The sequence below is a fragment of the Akebia trifoliata genome, chromosome 14 (genome assembly GCF_017979445.1).
Source record: "Akebia trifoliata isolate Shusen 1 chromosome 14, ASM1797944v1, whole genome shotgun sequence".
In the NCBI taxonomy this organism is placed as follows: Eukaryota; Viridiplantae; Streptophyta; class Magnoliopsida; order Ranunculales; family Lardizabalaceae; genus Akebia; species Akebia trifoliata.
This window is the reverse complement of record NC_141388.1, coordinates 10,470,976-10,490,598: the sequence shown is the minus strand read 5'-3', so window position 1 is coordinate 10,490,598 and position 19,623 is coordinate 10,470,976. Positions and strand designations below refer to the sequence as shown.

Here is a 19,623-nt window from a genome sequence, read left to right as displayed (position 1 = left end):
CTTTTGCAATTCTTCTATCATTTCTACTTGTCATTTTCATGCTACTTACGTTTCTGCTAGGCCAATAGAGGATCAACACCAACTAAATTTATCATTGTTGATCGGCTTTGTTAACATATCAGCTAGGTTGTCTTTAGTATGGATTTTATATATATCCACACTTCTTTCTTCCACCTTCTCACAAACGAAGTAATACTGAACTCGTATGTGCTTTGTCTTTGAATGAAATGCTGGATTCTTTATTAGATGCAAAGCGCTCTGACTATCACAAAATAGAGCAATCTTCTCATGTTTGTATCCGAGCTCCTCCAATAGCATTTGCAACCATATTGCCTCTTTGCTAGTTTGTGTAGCTGTGACGTATTCTGCCTTTGTTGCAGAAGTAGCCACAATAGACTGCAGTTTTGAAACCCAGCTTACAGCTCTTCCAGCAAGAGTAAACACATAACCTGAGGTGGACTAGCTATTGTCAAGATCACTTGCATAATCTGAATCAACATAGCCTCTAACAATAAAGTATGATCCTCCATAACATAATGCAGCATTTGAGGTACCATTAACATATCTCAGGATCCTCTTTACAGCACTCCAATGCTCTTTACCAGGATTCGCCATGTATTGACTAACCACTCCCACTGCTTGTGCAATGTCTGGTCTTGTGTAAACCATAGCGAACATTAAACTTCCTACTGCTGATGCGTACGGTACTCGAGACATTTTCATCCTCTCTGTTTCGTTGCTAGGGCTCATCTTTGAGGATAACTTGAAATTAATAGGAAGAGGGGTAGAAACTGGCTTACAATCTTGTATATTGAAGCGTCGCAAGATTTTCTTCAGATAGTTTTTTTAAGAAAGCCATACCTTCCTATTATTTCTGTCTCGGTAAATTTGCATCCCTAGAATCTTGTTTGCTGGTCCCAAGTCCTTCATTTCAAACTCCCTAGCCAACTGTGCCTTCAACTCTTTAATACGATCTTTGTTGGGACCTGCTACCGACATGTCGTCTACATACAACAACAGAATAATGAACTCATTATCACTAAATCTCTTGTAGAAAGCACAAGGATTTGAACTAAGTCTGTTGTATCCAAGGCTTATAATGAAGGAATCAAATCTCTTATACCAACATCTCAACGCCTGTTTGAGATTGTATAGAGATTTGTTCAACCTACAAACCAAGTTCTCTTTTCCTTTTTCAAAACCTCCTGGTTGGAGCATGTAAATCTTTTCTTCAAGTTCTTCATGAAGAAATGCAGTTTTCACATCTCTGCTGATTATCACCTTGCGGCAGTGGGATCCCACAGGCAGTACCCCTTAACTCCATCAGCATACCCTAAGAAAATACATTTTCTGGATTTTGGATCCAGCTTTGATGTTTCTTGGGCATTGTACATAACGTACACAGGACTTCCGAATGTATGTAAGCGAGAATAATCAGTTGGTTTACCAGTCCACATTTCCATTGGCGTCTTCTGATCAATTGCGATTGATGGTGACTGATTGATCACATAACAGGCGGTCTTGACTGCTTCTGCCCAAAATGACTTGGCCATCCCCGCAGTTCTCAACATCGTTCTTGTCCATTCTAACAAGGTTCTGTTCATCTGCTCTGCTACTCCATTTTGCTGTGGAATGTATGCCAATGTGAACTGCCTCTTGATACCTTCTTGTTGACAGAAGTTATCAAATTCATCACTGGTATATTCTCCTCCATTGTCTGTCCTCAAACACTTGATCTTCTTCTCAAATTCAAGTTTCACTTGCGCTTTGAACATTTTGAAAATTGGAAATACGTCTGCCTTTCTTTTGATTGGATACACCCAACATCTCCTAGAGTAATCATCAATAAAATATACGTAGTATCTTGTCCCTCCTAAGGATAGAACTGGTGCTTGCCAAACATTGGAATGGATCAGTTCTAAGATAGCTTTGCTTCTAGCATTAGAACTGCTGAACTTTAATCTGTGCTGCTTACTAGTAACACAATGCTCACAAAAGGGTAATGAAACCTTTTTGAGCCTTGGAAGAAGCCTTTGTTCAATAGAATCTCCAAGCCTCGTTTCGACATGTGGCCAAGTTTATGGTGCCACATCATCGTTAGTTCTTTTGCCGAACTTGACGATGCAGAAGATACTTCTCCTTCTTGTTGTGTTTCTCCTTTAAGCATGTACAAATTCGTAACTATCTTTTCTGCTTTCATCACTACAAATGCACCTTTGACTATTGTCATGATCTCATCTTGAACATGGGTTTTGCATCCACTATTATCTAATTGTCCTAAAGACAATAGATTTTTCTTCAGGCCCTGCACGTGCCGTACCTCCTAGATGGTGCGAACTATACCATCATACATCTTTATTTTGATGGTACCAATACCAGTAATCTCCAAGGCATGATCATCTCCCATGAACACAGATCCTCCTGAGATAAGTTCATATTGGTGGAACCATTCTCTCTGGGAAGTCATATGCCATGTTGCTCATGAGTTCATAAGCCAGACATCAACGAATTTTCTTCTATCTCTAGCAACTATTGTTGCCTCGCTGTATAAGACTTCGCCATCATCGAAGGTGCTTGCTACACAACCCTGAGCTTTTGACAACTTAGAACCTTTTCCTTTGGCTTCTTCGATCTTCTTGAGATACCAACACTTCTTTTTCTAGTGCCCTTTCTTGCCACAGTGATGACACTTGACATTTTTCTTACTTCTAGATTTTGATCTACTCTGATCTTGACTCCCACTGGGACCACATTCCGTTGATCTCCCTCTCGTCATCATTAAAGCTTCAGCCTAGTGTGAGCTTCCCAGTCTATCTTTTTTGTTCTTGCGCCAACTTTCTTCTTCAAGAACCGCAGCTGCAATATTATCGAAGACTAGAACTTTTATGTTGTTAGTTAAGTTGATGATGAGTTGATCATACGAATCAAGTAGACTTTGAAGTAGAATTTCAGTACGTTCACCCGTTTCTATGTTATGTCCCATTATTGTGAGTTGTGAATATAAAGTGTTAAGGGTGTTGATGCGGTTGGTCACCGAAGTTGACTCCATCATCTGAAGGGTGTAAAGCCTTCTCTTCAAGAAGAATTTGTTGTGCAGTGATTTGGCCTCGTACAATTTTGTTAGTGTATCCCACATTTCTTTTGCTGTCTTTTTCTTTGCCACACTTGACAATACTTTATCGGCTAGTGCTAAGTACAGATTAGCAATAGCATTGCCATCCATCTCGTTCCACTTACCATCGTCAGTGATTTCCGCGGGCCTATCTCCAATTGCCTCCAAATAGTTATCTTTTCTCGAAACTGCTTTTATTCTCATTTTTCACAATGAGAAATTATTCCAATTGATTATATTTCGTACTTCGTCGCCATTATTGAAAATACCTCTTTTCCACTAACTGGATCTGACTGTAGCACGAAAATCGACTATAAACCTGGTGCTCTGATACCACTGTTATGAAGTTGTGGTACGACGCATACAATTACAACTGAAGTAGAAAAGAAAGAAAAATGAAAATGTTGAACACCAAAATTTAATGTGAAAAACTTTAAAAAATTGGAGTAAAAACTACGGGCAAACTGTAGAAGGATTTCACTATTACAAAAGAAATACATTTCATCTCTATATAAATAAGAATAGCACAATTGACAATTGAAAGCGCCCTCGATACGCGGGGTGTGCGGATCCGCTTTTGACCCTTGAGGTTTGGGAGTCGCCACCTAGTTATTAGGGTCTAGGAACCGAATACTGACTCTAAATGGATAAAGAAATTAATCTATTAAAGAATAACTGAATCTGGGGATCATATTACGGGGTTAGAAGGTGTTAGACACCAACCCCGCCCGGCCAATGCCGGTCTCTACTTATCCCAAATAAGATTACATTGCTAACAACAAAACCTAGATAGAAAATTAACATAAATTTTACCTTCGATACGCAAAAATCTTATTCCCTCAGATCTGACAAAAACTGATCCTTGTACCGTATTCCTTGCTTCGTTCTGTCTCCGGATCTGATTTTTGATCTCCGAGACAAGGTATTTTTTTCTTGGATCTGGATTCTTCGAATTTGTTATGGATTTTGGGGTGTTTTTGGAGAACTTCTACGCTTTTTTCAAGCTAAAATTGAAGTATAGATGTTAGGTAAGAAGTTGAGACTCCAAAACTAGGATTTATGGGAGGCTAGGGAGACTTTTTGACTTGCTTCTCTTAGGGTTTATGATTTTATCCGAAAATAGGGTGTGAGGACCTCTATTTATAGATTTTTTTAAGGGTTGATTTAGATAGAATTAGTATTTGATTATAATTCTTTTAGTTAGAGTTGTATTTTAGTTAGAACTGTTTTAGATAGAATTGTATTTTAATTAGAATTGTTTTAGGTAGAGTTATTATTTAATTAGAATTCTATTAGGATTTTAACTTTTGGTCTTCTTTGATTGACTTTAAGATTTTGACTTTAGTCTTAATTGATTGATTTTAATATCTTGACCTTAGTCTTACTTAATTGACTTTAATTTTGACTTTAGTCTTACTTGATTGACTTTAACACCTTGACTTTAGTCTTTCTTGATTGACTTTAACTTTTTGGAGAAGCCCCCTTTATTATATCTTTAATTCTTTGGACCCCCAAATGGAGGGGTCCTTGAAGAAATATCTTGACAACCCTCAATAATTTTTCCTGAGAGCCTAATTGATCGATTTTTTTGGTTTAAAATTTTAAATTAATTTCATTAATGTTTCACTTTAATTATTTAATATTTTATTTATTAATTTCGAAAATTTTAATTATAAAAATTGTGAAATTACCGTTTTGCCCTCGGAGAGGAATTTTCGCATTTTAAGTCGATTTTTTATATTCTAGGATGTTTTAGAATCGATTTCTCATAAGGAATTTAATGGGAATGTTGGTTTTTGTCATTTATGAAATCTTTTGTATGAAATGGTCGTGAACTTTATAAGTGGCATTTTTGTAATTTTGTCGAATTCTGTGAAAATTGGCGAAATGATTTATTTGGTTTCGATTTGTGATTTTATGTATTTGAATGAATTTTCTTAATCATAACGTAGGCTCTAGGGTTGTTTTGATGTTAGGGGTATTTTGATAATTTGGTTAATTTTTAGTGATTTTTATCATGAAGCTTCTTTTTATTTAAAAAATGATGATTTCTATGTTTCTGATGTCATATTTTCCTAACGTAGCGTGGTTTCTAAGATTTTGTCAGTTCGAGATACCTCATTCAGATTTCTGAAACATATCTGGTAACAAAATAAAGCATTGGAATAACATCCATCATTGAGAACCGTTGCGATCGGGTTGACGAGTTGATTAATCAGGCGGATGCAAAAATGGGGTGTCTACAACAATACCCTCTCTCTTATCATATGAGAAAATACATTTTCTCTATAACGAAGGAAAAGCTATGAAGATTAGGAGAAACCTAACATTTTTCTCTCTAAACCTTCTTTCCCTCTCTCTTAGTAAGGATGAGATTCTAACACAAGACTAGGATAATCTCAAAAAAAGAAGAGTCATGTATTTATAGAGGGAGATAGGTGGTTATCCAGTCGTCAAATCTGACTAATCTAGTCGTCATATTTGGCTTATTTAGTCGTCAAATTTGATTTTTCTTAACCGCCTTCAGACAACAAAAGTGATTTTATTATCTAACAATTTCTTGAAGCTCCACACCCTTGCCTTACAAAGACTTTGGATAGGGAGTTGCAAAACACGAAACTTTTCATTACTCACATCCATAGAAATTATATGCTCCCGCACATTCATGTACGATACCTCATCCTTTCTTTCAAGGATTTAACCTGTTAGTTTGGTAGGAAATTCACCTATTTTCCTCCACGAATCACCTAAATTACCACCTAAGGTTAACATGCTACATCCAAAAATTCCTTCTTCCCAATCATGAAATAAATGTATCACTTTATACTCCTTTGTAGAAGGAACAAATACCAACTCAAAATTAGCGGCCGAAATAATTAATGGTTGGTTGAAGTAAAATCCTTTCCTTTGTAATGGGATTCATAACAAAGATTAATGTAGCTATTTCTATAACTTCATGTAACAAAACTAAACCATTGCAAGAAGATGATATATGCCATCTTATGTCACACCAATTAAAATGTAAGCGGATATTCTTCTTAGTAACCCATTTTTCTATTTTATTCTCTTCAAATTCATGCTTCAAATATATGTTTTTAATGGATTGTGTCCATTTTCCCTTTGATTGGTTGCATATTTTTCACTTTCCCTCAGTATCACAAAAAATTTATGAATTTAGATAGAAAACTCATGACTCTAGAAAGCAACAGAGGTGGTCAGGCTTTAGAAGAATAAAGAGAATGGATTTTGGGGATTTAATTTTTTAACTTACATAAAATATCAATATATACATGAGAAGAAAGACTAGAACCCAAAAATCCATAACTAACTAAAAAAACACTCATTCACATAAATAAATAAATAAGGTAGCGTTATTTGGCCAACAGTTTGGCAAACACATTTTTCAAAACATGGGTTAGAGGTCTTGGAATGGGCTGATTTTTGGTGAGGATGATCTCTACAGTGAGGAGATCATCATCACCAAAAATCAGCCATTCCAAAACTTCTAACCCCATAAAAAGGTTTACAAAAAATGGACGGTTCATGTTTTGAAAAAGTGTTTGCCAAACTGTTGGCCAAATAACGGGACCCAATAAATAAATAAGTAAACAAAACTTAGTAAGTTGGTTATAGAGAACAGTTTCAGTTTTTCAACGAAAGAAGGCTATTAACGTGCATACAAGAACGACAGGAGTATGCTAAGCCTCCATTTTCTTTGATCTCGTGCTTCACCGTTATCCACTCTTTCGTCTTCACATTATAAGCATTTAACTCTTTATAATTTTCAAAAACGATTAATTCTCCCTTATTCAAACTCCCAACGACATTACTCAAATTTCCCAACATCTGATTTCTATGGTAGATACTAAATTCTTTTACCCACTCTCCCTTGTTCAAATCCTTCAAAATCCATATATCATATGACCAACAAGTGTGATCAATAAACGATAATGATCCTTTTATTTCTAGTAGTTCCACACCGTAACAAAGATGTCTGATTGGGAGTTGCAAAACACGAAACTTTTCATTACTCACATCTATAGAAATTATATGCTCCCGCACATTCAAGTACAATACTTCATTAATTGAAATCCTGCCTTTCAAGGATTTACCTGTTAGTTCGGTAGGTAATTCGCCTATTTTCCTCCACGAATCACCTGAATTAATACCACCTAAGTTTAACATGCTACATCCAATTATTCCTTCATCCCAATCCTGTAATAAATGTATTACTTTATACTCCTTTGTAGAAGGAACAAATACCAATTCATACTTAACGCCGAAATTATTCGTGGATGGTGGAAGTGAAATCGTTTCCTTTGTAATAGGATTTATAACATGAAGATTAGTGCAAATAATTCCTCCACCTTCACGCAGTAAAACTAAACCATTGCAAGAAGATAATATATCCCATCTTATATCACACCAATTAAAATATTGTACCTCGACTTCCATTTCTTTGAACTCTATGAAGCTCCAGGGGGAGATACCAATCTTTGAGAAGATTTCGTTTTGAATGAGTATACCTGATTTGGATTGAAGGAGGTGTAAGTCGATGAAAATAGGATCTGAGATTATGTTCGACCATTCTTTACAAAGGTATCTAAACTTGTTGTGAAGCAAATTGGCTGGAACTCTAATTAAAATATCAAAGATGATGTCTTTTGAAAGATATGACACCTCCTTCTTATTCTTCTTCTTCTCCTCATGTTCTTCGTATTTTTCTTTAGCCATGGTTATTTCTTCTATGCGAATAAAAGTTGATTAACAAAACTGTAATTAGCGCGCTCTTTTAAAAGAAATTAATATTAGATAGTTTTTCTGATTTCAATTACTATTTATAATGATAGAAGTATTAGAAAGAATTATTCTAGTTCTCAAATTCTAATTAGAGAATAACTGGGATTTGAGAAGCGGGTTTCATTGTGGTCTTCAAATCGGATTCAATATAAAGACCATCGTATAAAAAATAAAAATAAAAGAACTTTACTACTAGTCGACCAAGAACTTTACTAATAGTCGACTTGTCTTATTTGGATGAGAGATATGAAATATATTTGGGTCTCTACATTTTACTAGTAGTCTAGGAGTCGGCTTGTCTTATTTGGATGAGAGAGACGAAATATACTTGGGTCTCTACGTTAATTAAGGATGGGATATATGTTTAAATCACCAAAGAATTAGTACACATTATGGGATGGCGTTAGCAAAAGTTGGTTTGGCAATAAAAGCACTCTTATGTAACAGTAGATTTTTATATGCAAATAATTATATATAGATTGTTTGTAATAAAAAAGATGGATTAGAAATTACTTAGTCCCAAGGTCTTATTTTTAGTTAAATTTAATTTTTTAATTCAAAATAAAAAATTGTGATGGACTAGACTTAGTTTTAATAATTCGATAGAGATTTTCAAAATATCATGTGAGTCATCTGGGTTGTAACATGATACATGTGCATATGATTCACGTTGGACATCTGCATTGTTTGTGGTCATGGTATTGATATGACTCGATTGAGCCATCTCAAACTCTGATGAGATTTAGAAGTATGAACTGATCTTGTTCTTGAGGTATAAAAAAAAAAAGGATACAAATATCCTTCACACAAATTGGATTCAAATATGGATACAAATCATCTTTAGCTTCTTGGATATAAGCAATGAGAATTTTTATTATTATTATTTATATTTTATTTATTTTTTGAAAAAATCTATAATTTTTTATTAGAGGTTGAAGATGAAGGCATCTAGATCATTTTATTAATGTATAAGAGAAGACTTGGGCTTGAGGCATATCAATTTTGAAAAAGTTAAGGTATCTCCAATATTTACTAAAACTAGAAGTGGGGTATATCCTTACATTAAAAGGAGAGAAGGCAGGACACCAAATTTTAGATCCCACAAATGCCCTCTTCTTTACTTTTTAATTTAATATAATTAAAGTCATTTTGATTAAAATTGTAGTCAATGACTCTAGAATCATGTTGGTTAGTTTCAAACTTACAAAACTGTTCCTTTTACTGTATGATATAATATTTAAAAACCCTTTAATCACATTTTAGCTTACGATAAACCCTTTTGATACATATGTGTTTTCACATGCTAACTTCTAATATTAATTTTTAAAAAAATTGCCAAAAATAAATGGCATTTTTATCAAATTGTCTCCATTTTATGTACAATTCACTAGAGGATGATTGGATGATCAAACATGAAATTGATTGGAAATTTCAAGCCATGGCATGGGATTTGATTATTTTTCAATCAGGCCTCGTCGTGAGGAAAATCTATTGGCTAGAAGTCACACATTAGTTTTATTTTCAGTGTAAAAATAATTGTAAGAGTTGAGACAAGAAAGTGTTGACTGCACAAGAGATTTCAAGTTATAACTTAGGTGGTGTTTGTTTCGGCTTCAAAACGCGGATTTCAGTGTATTTGTGTTGAAAATCTGCGTTTCAGTCTGAAATCACCATTTGGTAACGAATAGTGTAGGAATTTGTGAGCTTTTCTAAATTGCGTTTGCGAGAGACGCGAATTACCGAAAAACGGCTTATGTGAAAAGACTATTTTGCCCATCGTTTTTAACCTCATTTCTTTTCTTCTCTTCTGTCAACAGATAACTGCACACAATACCTCATCGTGCTCTTCTTCTCGTAAAAGCCTCACACAACTCTCTCTCTCTCTCTCTCTCTCTCTCTCTCTCTCTGCTTCTCGACAGCTATTCTTGTAGATCTTCATCAACAACCCTGTAGATGTTCATCTCGACTAAAGATCTACTATTGATTTTTACATAAGAATTGGTGAGGCATTAGTAAAAGTTCGTGTGTCAATAATAACTCTCAAGTTAAAACCTTTAACCCTCTTCTTCACTTCACTTCACATCACATCTCCTCCTCTCTTGCATACGATTTAAGGTGACTCTCTCTCTCTCTCTCTCTCTCTCTCTCTCTCTCTCACACACAAATATCTTCAATTTTGAGCCAAGAAACTCTCGTTTTTTCTCTTAAAATGCATCTTTTAAGACATCAACCCCTTACGTGATTCAATCCAATGTTTTAAACCTTTTATTTTCACTATTCAATAAAAACCATTGATTTTTCTTACCAAAATTCCATCTATCTTTCTTTGAGTTTTGAAGTAAATGGAATAATAAGGTTGAAGATTGGTTTGAAAGATGAAAAATCAAGGATTGAAGATGGTTTTTTTAGAATAAAAAAAAATTAGGTTTTTGGTATAGATTTCATAGAGACTTGTATGCTCTGATTAGGATTTTTTTAGCTAATTTATATTGCCACACCAACTTTTACTAATGCCACACCAATTTCTTTGTAAATTACCAAAGAATTACACACAGTTAATAGGATTTTTCAAGCCCAATTTACCTTCCAAACGAATCAGATATCTGATAAGTTAATTTGATTTGAATTCAGATGTTAAGATATAATATATTTTTTGAATTCGGATAACAGATTGTTTTTTTTTTTCTTTTGGATTTGGATTCAAATATGGGTATATTTGATTCGACTAACATCAGTTTATAAGTCAGTTTCGCAGACATGACTCTTTACCTTTTTAATCTCTCACTCATTCGAACCAACAACTCTTCGTGTTGTTAGAATTTGGTTTCCTGTAATCAGATTTAGTAATTTCTTTTAATTCCTTTCGTTTTAAATTTCAATTAATGTTTTATTAGGTCGAAGTTGCAATTTGAAGATTGTTTTATAAGGTATATTTTCCAAGTGGAGTTTCAATTTTCTAAGGTCTAGTTTGTATTCAGGATCTGTTAATTTGTTAAAAGAAACGAGGATGCTTTAGACTCAGTGTTGCTCCCACCCTCATACTTAGGGCACATTAGCTCTTTCATCACTCGCGCATGAGGGTGTCTGGCCATTGTTCCTTTTTCACCCGCTCATGCAAATGCTCTAGACCTTCTATTGCTGGTACTTGTTCACAAGATGCCATGGCCTTGTTTCTACCATCACTTCTTCGTAAGGGGCCTATGGCATCATTGTTGCAAGTGGTATGTTTATGATTGTGGTCTCTAACCAACATTGCTAAGTTCTTATGTGCTTTTTCTGTGAACTATCACCATGTTGTTGTTTCACGTACGTTATCTAGTGTCCTGGTCTAATGTAGGACAACCTAAATTTTTATGATTCTAAGGTTGTTCTACTTTGAGAAGGGTGGTGGAAAGGGTTAATTAGGTGGTGATGAAGGTCAGAGACAAATTATTGAAAGTATTTTTTTTTTTCACATTATTGTAGCAAAAATAAAAAATTTAAAATCCCAATTAGCTATATGTTGAAAGAATAAATGTAAAATTTTGCAATTTTTGTTAGAATCCGTTACTGTTGGCTTGATTTGAGAGTTACTATTTATATATATTTAATGTAATTATATATTTGTAAGTGTATTCTGATAATGTTTTATGCATTCTGGGTGCATTATGTTGGATTACATATTTTGCAGGTATTTTATTTATCAAAAAAATTTCAAATGTCGATTTTTAAGAGGAAATACTGTCGAAATTTCTATAGAATTATAAAAATTTTATAATTTTTTAAAGAATTATAAATTTTTTTAAATTAAAATAATTGTTTTTATAAATTTTTAATATAAATTTGTTATATTTATATATATTTAATGTAATTATATAATTATAAGGGTAATTTTTTATGCATTCTGTATGCACTATAACCTTTAAGGGTATTCTGGTCATTTTATCCTAATACAGCAGATTCCAGAAGTTGTATCAAACAATAATTACCAGATTCTGGTAATAGCACATCACTTTTATAAAACTCTATCAAACAAACTTTTCAATGTTTCAACTTCTGACAGTAGATTCAGGCAACTGTATCAAACGAGACCTTAATATTAATACATCAGAAGTCTTGATATTTTTTTCATAAAAAATTATCAACACGTGAGAAGATAGAGAATAAAATTCTTCTAACTTTGAAGGTTTTTTTTTCTTTACATCGAGAGAAAGTAGGAGAGAAAATTATTCAATTTTGTTCTCCCCTAAATCGAAGATATTTGGAGAGAGAGAGTGAGAAAATAGAAAAAATTACTTCTTATTCTATTATTTTCTCTCCTATTTATCTAAACATGGTAAAGAGAGTTACTTTTAGTTCTTTTTTTTTTTTTTTTTTTTTTGTTTATTTTAATGAGATTCTCCTCCTCTCTGCGACTGTAAAACACAACTTAAACTCTACCTTCAAATTGTAGAAACAACGTGCTTAAAATAATGATTACAAATCAAATTGAACCCTTATAAATAGACAAAGAATCAATTTAAACGAGCATATTAAGAGAGAGCTCGAGACAAAGAATAAATGTTGTTCAATAAGATAGCCTTGTTGAAGTTAGACACTGTAGAAGAGCCCAAACTTATTTAAGACTTTCTTATTGTTGCTCAATAAGATAGCCATGTTGAAGTTATATGTTGTAGAAGAGCCAAAACTTGTTTGATACTTTCTTATTACTAGCATGTGTATACGATGAACATCTCAATACTAACAAAGCCATAAGAGAATATATGAGGTATTTAGAGGCGGTTTTAAACCGCCACCAATTTCGATTAAACCACCTCCAATATATTTAAGGGCGGTTTAGTCAAACCGCCCACTATAGTGGCGTCGCTGATTCCTTTTAGTGGCCGACTAAGGGCGGTTCTAAAACCGCCTCTAAATAATGATTTAAGAGCGTTTTTTATATTTTTAGAGGCTATTTGAAAACCGCCTCTAATAATAATAATTTAATGGCGGTTTAAAAACCACCTATAAAGAATATGATTTAAGGGTGGTTATTATATTTTAGAGGCTATTTGAGAACCGCCTCTAATAATAATAATTTAATGACGGTTTAAAAACCGTCTCAAAAGAATATGATTTAAGGGTGGTTATTATATTTTAACGGCTATTTGAAAACCGCCTCTAATAATAATGATTTAAGGGCAATTTTATAACCGTCTCTAAAGACTATGATTTAAGGGCGGTTCTTATACTTTAGAGGCAGTTTAAAAACCGCCCCTAATAATAAATTTAGTTTTTAAAAAAAATAACATTAGAGGCAGTTCAAAACCGCCTCTAATGTTGTAATAAAAATTTAATAAAATATTAATTCCAAAATAAAATCTGCAATTATATTTTTTTTTTTTAAAGCTACTATTAACACCACACATTTCACTTATCACATGTTTATAAAACGATGCCAAAACCTGTAAATATGTTGTGTGGAGGTCTCCACCACATAAACTACAATCTAACAAACATGCATTTGCGAAATTAAAAAATAAAGTACGCATTCACGAATATTTTCACTATAGAAAAGGAGGCAACTCTATGAATTATAAACCAAATAAGTAACTCAAACATTGATTAATAGTATTTTAAAACCTAATAATTTGTACATGAATATCATCTCTTCTAGTCCATATTTTCTACCTTAGCTGCATTTCAAGTTGTTAAGTGGATTGTTCATGCATTAAAGAGTACTCAATGAAAATTCATTAATACACTACCTATAGTTATAAAAAAAATAAAAAAAATATTGGTAATGGTAATTTAATTTTTTTTAAGGAAAAAAAAAAAAAACAAATTGCAGGGTCACCTTGTAGATTTAATTAGAAGTGCAACAAGAACTTGGCGGAGCTACTCTCTTAACTGCTCGAAGCTTGAACCACCTGGGAAACACAGCGACAGAGCCTTATAATCCTTAAATGTCCAGCTTTGAGAACCCCAATGGCTGCTGCAATTTCAGCTGAGAGCGATTCTGGTGTTTGTGACACATAGGTCCGAGGGATGATCATAGATAGATAGACCCCACTGTTCCAGAAAAAGTAATTCAAGTCAGAATAATTGGATAATAGATAGCTTCGGATGTTCATTCACAGATTGAACCAACACCGACATGAGAGCAATGGTTGTCGGATCAATTGGAGCAAAATCCAGGCCAACCATCCTGACCTACACCATTATTTTAATTGCCCAACAGTAAAGGCCCTGCTTGGTACACTGCAAATGCTTTGCAATGAAAATTATATGGTAAACACAGCTAAATCTCTTGAAAAACCATTTTTCATGTTTGGTTGATATTTGAAATGCAAAAATTTGCAGTGATTTCTTATTGAAATAAAACTTGGAAACAATTTTAACTTAATCAACCTCGTCAAAAAATTATTCAAATTACAAAAATACCCAACATTAACATAGAATTTACACAAATATATCCCTATCAAAAGTATATTAACCTACATATTGGAATTTCAAAAGTACTCGATCATCAAATAACTATTAAAATTACCAAAAATACCTTCCATACTCAGTACAATAGCATGGAAGTGAATTTACAAAATGCAGTATATATGTAATGAGAGAACGAAGTTTCAGGTGAGCTTTGTTTGTTTCTCAGGTGTTGATTGGTGTTTGGTTTTGTGAGATAGGTCTTCTTGACCTCTATTATATTCATAAAAATAAAAAAAATTGAAAATGCATATAAGATGGAATTGAATGGCAGTTTGTGACTAATCAAAACAAAGGTCGAACATGAGACAATGGGGATGTCGAGGTGAAGATCAAGGATGATTAATAAATGTGTAGGCTCTAACCAAGCACCTCAATCAACAAGGAGGCATTTGAGGAAAGAGAATCACCGACAATAGTTTGATACAATAAAATTGAATTACTAATTCTAAAATGAAGAATTATGAATCTAATTGGGGAAAATTTGAGAAACTCACTCAATAGTTACTGTAAAGCTTCAGCATGAGTTTTTGTTGTTGTTCTGGAAGTTTCTTTTGAGCATGGAATTCAGCAAAGCTTCTCTTCAACATGTCCTCCACCTGCAATGACGATTATCTATCAGAAAGCATTTTAACCAACTTGATCATCCAGCTTCAAAAGTGTGTCATTCTTATTAATAACTTTTTCACCTAAAAAAAATTCAGTGCAAGTACAGGGACATAAAAATCCATCCATGGACAAAAAGATTACAGCTTCAATTACTAACAATCTTAACTTCCAACACAAGATGAGAGAATGGTCACTAAGCATGACGTGTTCATAATTTGGAGAAATATGAGATAACTTACGAAACTAATTTTTAATTATAGGTTCCACAAGTTGCATTCAGTGGCTAACACTGCACAGGCTACAGAAAATGAGTCAAATGCATTAATGTTCTTTATAATCCAAAACTGCTCTTTGTCCAGCATCAAAACCAAGGGGGGTTCCATGAGCAGATAAAGTGGAATAGATATTTAAATTAGTTCCAAAATCATTATATAAAGGATCTCTCTGGTACAATCATTTCATATTGGAATGTAGAAAAGGCAACATATATATGACCCATAGCAACCAACACTAAGACCCTTGATCATGACCCTATAGACTACAGTTGATAGAACAAATGGATATAACATTGCATGTCTTACAATAAATAAAAAATCTATATCGTAGACTACATTTAAGCTACTAAGAAAGAACTACAAGATCATTGTTAAATTGCACATAAATATTTGATGCTAAGTCATTTATAGAAATGGATTACAACAAACATTAAAAAAAAACCTTCTTCCTCAATTACTCATCAAAAGCATAAATGTAAAATCAATATATGTCCGCAGTCAGCTTTGTGATGATACGTTAAGAAAAGGAGGTCCACTTGGTTAAATTGAACCCATCATGAAATCAGTTTCTACCATAACCGTAAGAAATCCAGCCTGACATTTTAGAAATTGATTACAACTGAACCTGAATGATCTAACTTGTATTGACATTGAATAAAGCTGATGCATGAGCCCTTGGACCCCTTGAAAGACGATGATTACATAGACATGCATTTGTAACCATGGAGCAATCACAATTACTAAAATCAAGGAAACCACAGTGAAACTCATTTGTACACAAAGTACAATATAGAGAATGAAGAAGCCAAGAATATGCCACTTGATTTATGATTATGAATCACAACACAAACACTAGATAACTAATTTTAGACAGTAGGAGATGCATCAATTTTTAAGAATAAAATTACAGGTAGCATAACTTTTATGCAAACATAACTGAGTTTTGAAGTACCTTCAACTCTTCGACACGAAGGAGATGGAGGATCATGATATAGGTCAATCGAAATTGAGATTCAAGCTTCGTTGCACTACCAACCATGACATGTTTCAAATCAGTCTCGCCTAAGATTTCATCACGATACATGACAACTACTGTACCAATCTTATCAAGTCCCCGCCTGCCAGCACGACCAGCCATTTGAGTGTATTCTCCAGGGAGTAATTGTCTAAATGGTGAGAAGCAAGTTGGTTTATTTAGCACAATTTCATTTGAAGCAAATGATGCCAAATGGACTTGTTAAACAGGTGTCACTGTTTGTCATTCAGATTCCGAGACACGAGTTTTATAGAATTTAGCAATGAAGGCCGAGGCTTTCTTGTCTATATTTGGTTCAGCTACCCATCTCCCTCTATCTTCGTCACTAGGACATACTTTTCGCACACTAATTGCTTCATCCAACCCCACATCATCCTTGTTGTGTGGCCTCCTAGACTTGAAGACCTTGAGAATAAAATTAAAGTTCACCTAGGTGCCAAGGCACCATTGCCTTGATCACCAGGCAAGCACCTTTGAGCATTTGCATTGGGAAACAATTCTTATTTTGTTTTAGTATTGGAATCAATGGTCTACTAATCTAGTTACTAGTATCTATCACCTGAGGCATCTGCCATGCACCAGGGACATTAAATCTTGAAGCCACAAAAACTAGTAGGAAAATAACAGAAAGTTATCAATTTTGCATCAGCTTATTGTTTTATATAAATAATAATGACTTTTCAGGGATGATCCATGTTCTTCGTGCTCTTGAACCTCTGTTATTAATTATTCTTAATCTGTCCAAGTTTTCAATTCAACTTAATCCCTCTAGAAAACCCTTGATATTGTATACACACTACGTCATAATGCGTCAAAAACGACTGTCCAAGACAGTCGTTTTTTGAAAAAACGACTGCCCCTATAGTCGCAAAAAGAGTCGTTTTAAAAGGAGTGGTTTTTAAAAAGTGATAGACCAAAACAGTCGGAAAAAACGACTGTCCACAGCAGCCGGAAAAAAACGACTGTCCATGACTGTCGGAAAAAAACGACAGTAAAATTGGATTTAGCGACGGTCAGCATTAGGATATAGCGAGGGTCACCGACCGTCGCTATAGGATATTTTGTTATAAAAAAATTTATTTTACACCTGCCCCCTCACATATTGCTGAATATTGAAAATACCCCTATATGTTGACATTGACGACCTAAACCTCAACTAACAACATGAAAAGACTCAACTACCCCTCGTTACTCTCCAACCCAATCCAATTTATGTCGATTTAAATTGTTAACACTACATAATCATGTAGAATTATTTGAAAACATACACTGATGTTCGCTTAAGCTCCTCAAATAATTATAAAGATGCACTCAGATGCATCCTATATCAAGCCGATTAACTGAATCAATCCTTCATTAAAGGTACAAAATCAAAAGCTAGTATTTCCTTGATGGACTATGAAACTCTCATACTCCATAAATCATCCCTTGGCGAAGACAGTTATCAATGATGCATGAACATGAACATTCTTTGGAAGTTCGATGTGCATCATAACAATGGCGGGGCAGTCTTGTCACTTGGTCTCTAGAGTTGCCAACTGGAACTAATCTTCCTTGCCTGGTTCCCCATTTTCCTGATTTTCCTGCTTGTTTGTCCCATCTTCGTTTCTTGGAGAAGAAAATAAAAAAGTAAATACATGGAAAAGAACTCTTCAGAGGAGAAAGACAGCAACGTGTGTGTCGAGGAAAAGCTTTCATCCTATTTAATCGGATTTGTAACTAGAAGCCCAACAAAACAACAAAGCATCATTGGGTAGTTTACAATTGCTTGTGACAAGCATCGATAGCAGGAGTCATGCAAATTTGACTTACCATATTCACTGAATATGATTCCACCAGAACACAAGCCTTCTTCAACTTTAATGAGTTGAAGAGTCATCCTCGGTCCAATCTCTTGAAGCTTGACAGCATTTTTTGTAGAAGCCCGGTTTACTCTACCAAGATCATTTGCAAGACTCACTGTTGCTGCTTCATCATCCACTTCACTTTCTGATCCATAACCAGCCCTTCATAGAAAATAATAGACATAGAAATCACTACATAGTGCAAGACAAGACAGATGGATGTTATAAAGGGGGGGGGAGAGTGAAAGAGAGAGAGAGAACCTTACCTAGTAACAAAGTCACTCACATCTTGAAGAGTCCTCAAGTCCGGTACTTGATGGTTCTGCACAAAATAGAATGACATCAAAGGTGGTTATGATCTTTGCTCATAAAGACAAATGGTGATGGAAGACAACTGATCCAAAGGTTCCAACAACAGTTTTTCAATAAATGTTTTTTTTATAAATATTATTAACTGCATTTAATCTCTCTTTTGTTCTTCTAGACTAGATAGATTACAAATCTCCACAGAATTACCACATAAAATACATATAGAGTGGTTGTGAGAAACATACACTCAATGGAGACGGTGAAAAAAACTAAAGGGAATGGTGATAGAGGTGATTGCCAAGTTCATTATTAGGCTTTAGCTGCTTCCAATGGAGCTGCTTCCCTGCTCGCAATAGTATGCTCGTACAGGTCTCGAAGATGACAAATTCTATCCGATTCCGATTTTTAAAACACTAATAATATAAATTCCATTAAGGTTTATGTAATAATATCATCCACAATCCATATTAATCAGACACATGAAATCCAGTACACAGAGATACATATATAGATAGATACCAATTAAAGAAATTAAACTAAACTAAACATTCTCCAAAGGTAAAAAGTAGTGGAAAGACTTGATTTTCTGATCTTGTGGACTTTCTTGTGGGTACATAAAGAACACATAGAAGCCACAAGCACTAGTTGAAAACGATTGAGATGGGAAGACATCCTGTGATCTTAAATTAAATAAATGGAGTAAAGTACATGGTAATATTATGCACCAAAAACCATGCATGTGAACCAGAGACACTGATAAAGTATCTAGGTATCATAGGTGGCGAGCTAAACCTATGAGCATGAGCAGCATAACTAAGCATAGAGTCTTAAAAAAGGAATTCCATGGCTGCTGACAACTTGTATTTGTGCTCCTTGCATGCCTTTAATGATGTTGGAATCTAAAAGAGAGCTTGAGAATTAATAGGATATGCAAACAAAGTTCCCTGGTTTGAAAGTGTAACCAAACAATTTGGTAATCTCTAGAAGCAGTGTAACCATTTTTGTTTATCTTCTAGATTATGCTTCACATGATCAAGAAGTAACCAAGGTGGACATGCAAACTTGTACTAAGTTATCATATATACTTCAATGCAAATTGGATCACATTTATGTAATACATAAGAAGGCCTGTACTATGCAAGCCTAGATATTGTTCAAGGAATAAATTGGTTGGAGAAAAATATGCATTGG

The 19,623-nt window shown here is 34.2% G+C and overlaps 3 protein-coding genes across 4 annotated transcripts; all 3 read right to left on the bottom strand.

The window, feature by feature from the left end:
- Nucleotides 1-6,754: 6,754 nt before the first annotated feature.
- Nucleotides 6,755-7,846, bottom strand: LOC147386189 (F-box protein At1g30790-like). The gene has a single exon (XM_086424517.1). It carries the CDS (start codon nucleotides 7,844-7,846, stop codon nucleotides 6,755-6,757), a length of 1,092 nt encoding a protein of 363 aa, XP_086280643.1.
- A 5,930-nt stretch (nucleotides 7,847-13,776) lies between these two features.
- Nucleotides 13,777-16,430, bottom strand: LOC147386188 (DExH-box ATP-dependent RNA helicase DExH11-like). The gene is made up of 4 exons (XM_086424516.1): nucleotides 16,196-16,430; nucleotides 14,868-14,958; nucleotides 14,110-14,131; nucleotides 13,777-13,942 (listed from the first exon to the last, which is right to left on the bottom strand). Exons 1-4 carry the CDS (start codon nucleotides 16,379-16,381, stop codon nucleotides 13,777-13,779), a joined length of 465 nt encoding a protein of 154 aa, XP_086280642.1. The 5' UTR covers nucleotides 16,382-16,430.
- Nucleotides 16,431-17,379: 949 nt separating this feature from the next.
- On the bottom strand, nucleotides 17,380-18,817 carry LOC147386187 (peter Pan-like protein). 2 transcript variants are annotated; one of them, XM_086423810.1, is made up of 4 exons: nucleotides 18,678-18,817; nucleotides 18,390-18,517; nucleotides 18,092-18,285; nucleotides 17,380-17,888 (listed from the first exon to the last, which is right to left on the bottom strand). In XM_086423810.1, the coding sequence occupies exons 2-4, from the start codon at nucleotides 18,464-18,466 to the stop codon at nucleotides 17,824-17,826; spliced, it is 336 nt and encodes a 111-aa protein (XP_086279936.1). In that variant the 5' UTR covers nucleotides 18,467-18,517; nucleotides 18,678-18,817; the 3' UTR covers nucleotides 17,380-17,823. The 2 variants fall into 2 exon arrangements, 1 of the variants encoding a protein (XP_086279936.1); XR_015172112.1 differs by lacking the exon at nucleotides 17,380-17,888 and having other exon boundaries at nucleotides 17,918-18,285; nucleotides 18,390-18,445.
- Nucleotides 18,818-19,623: the final 806 nt, after the last annotated feature.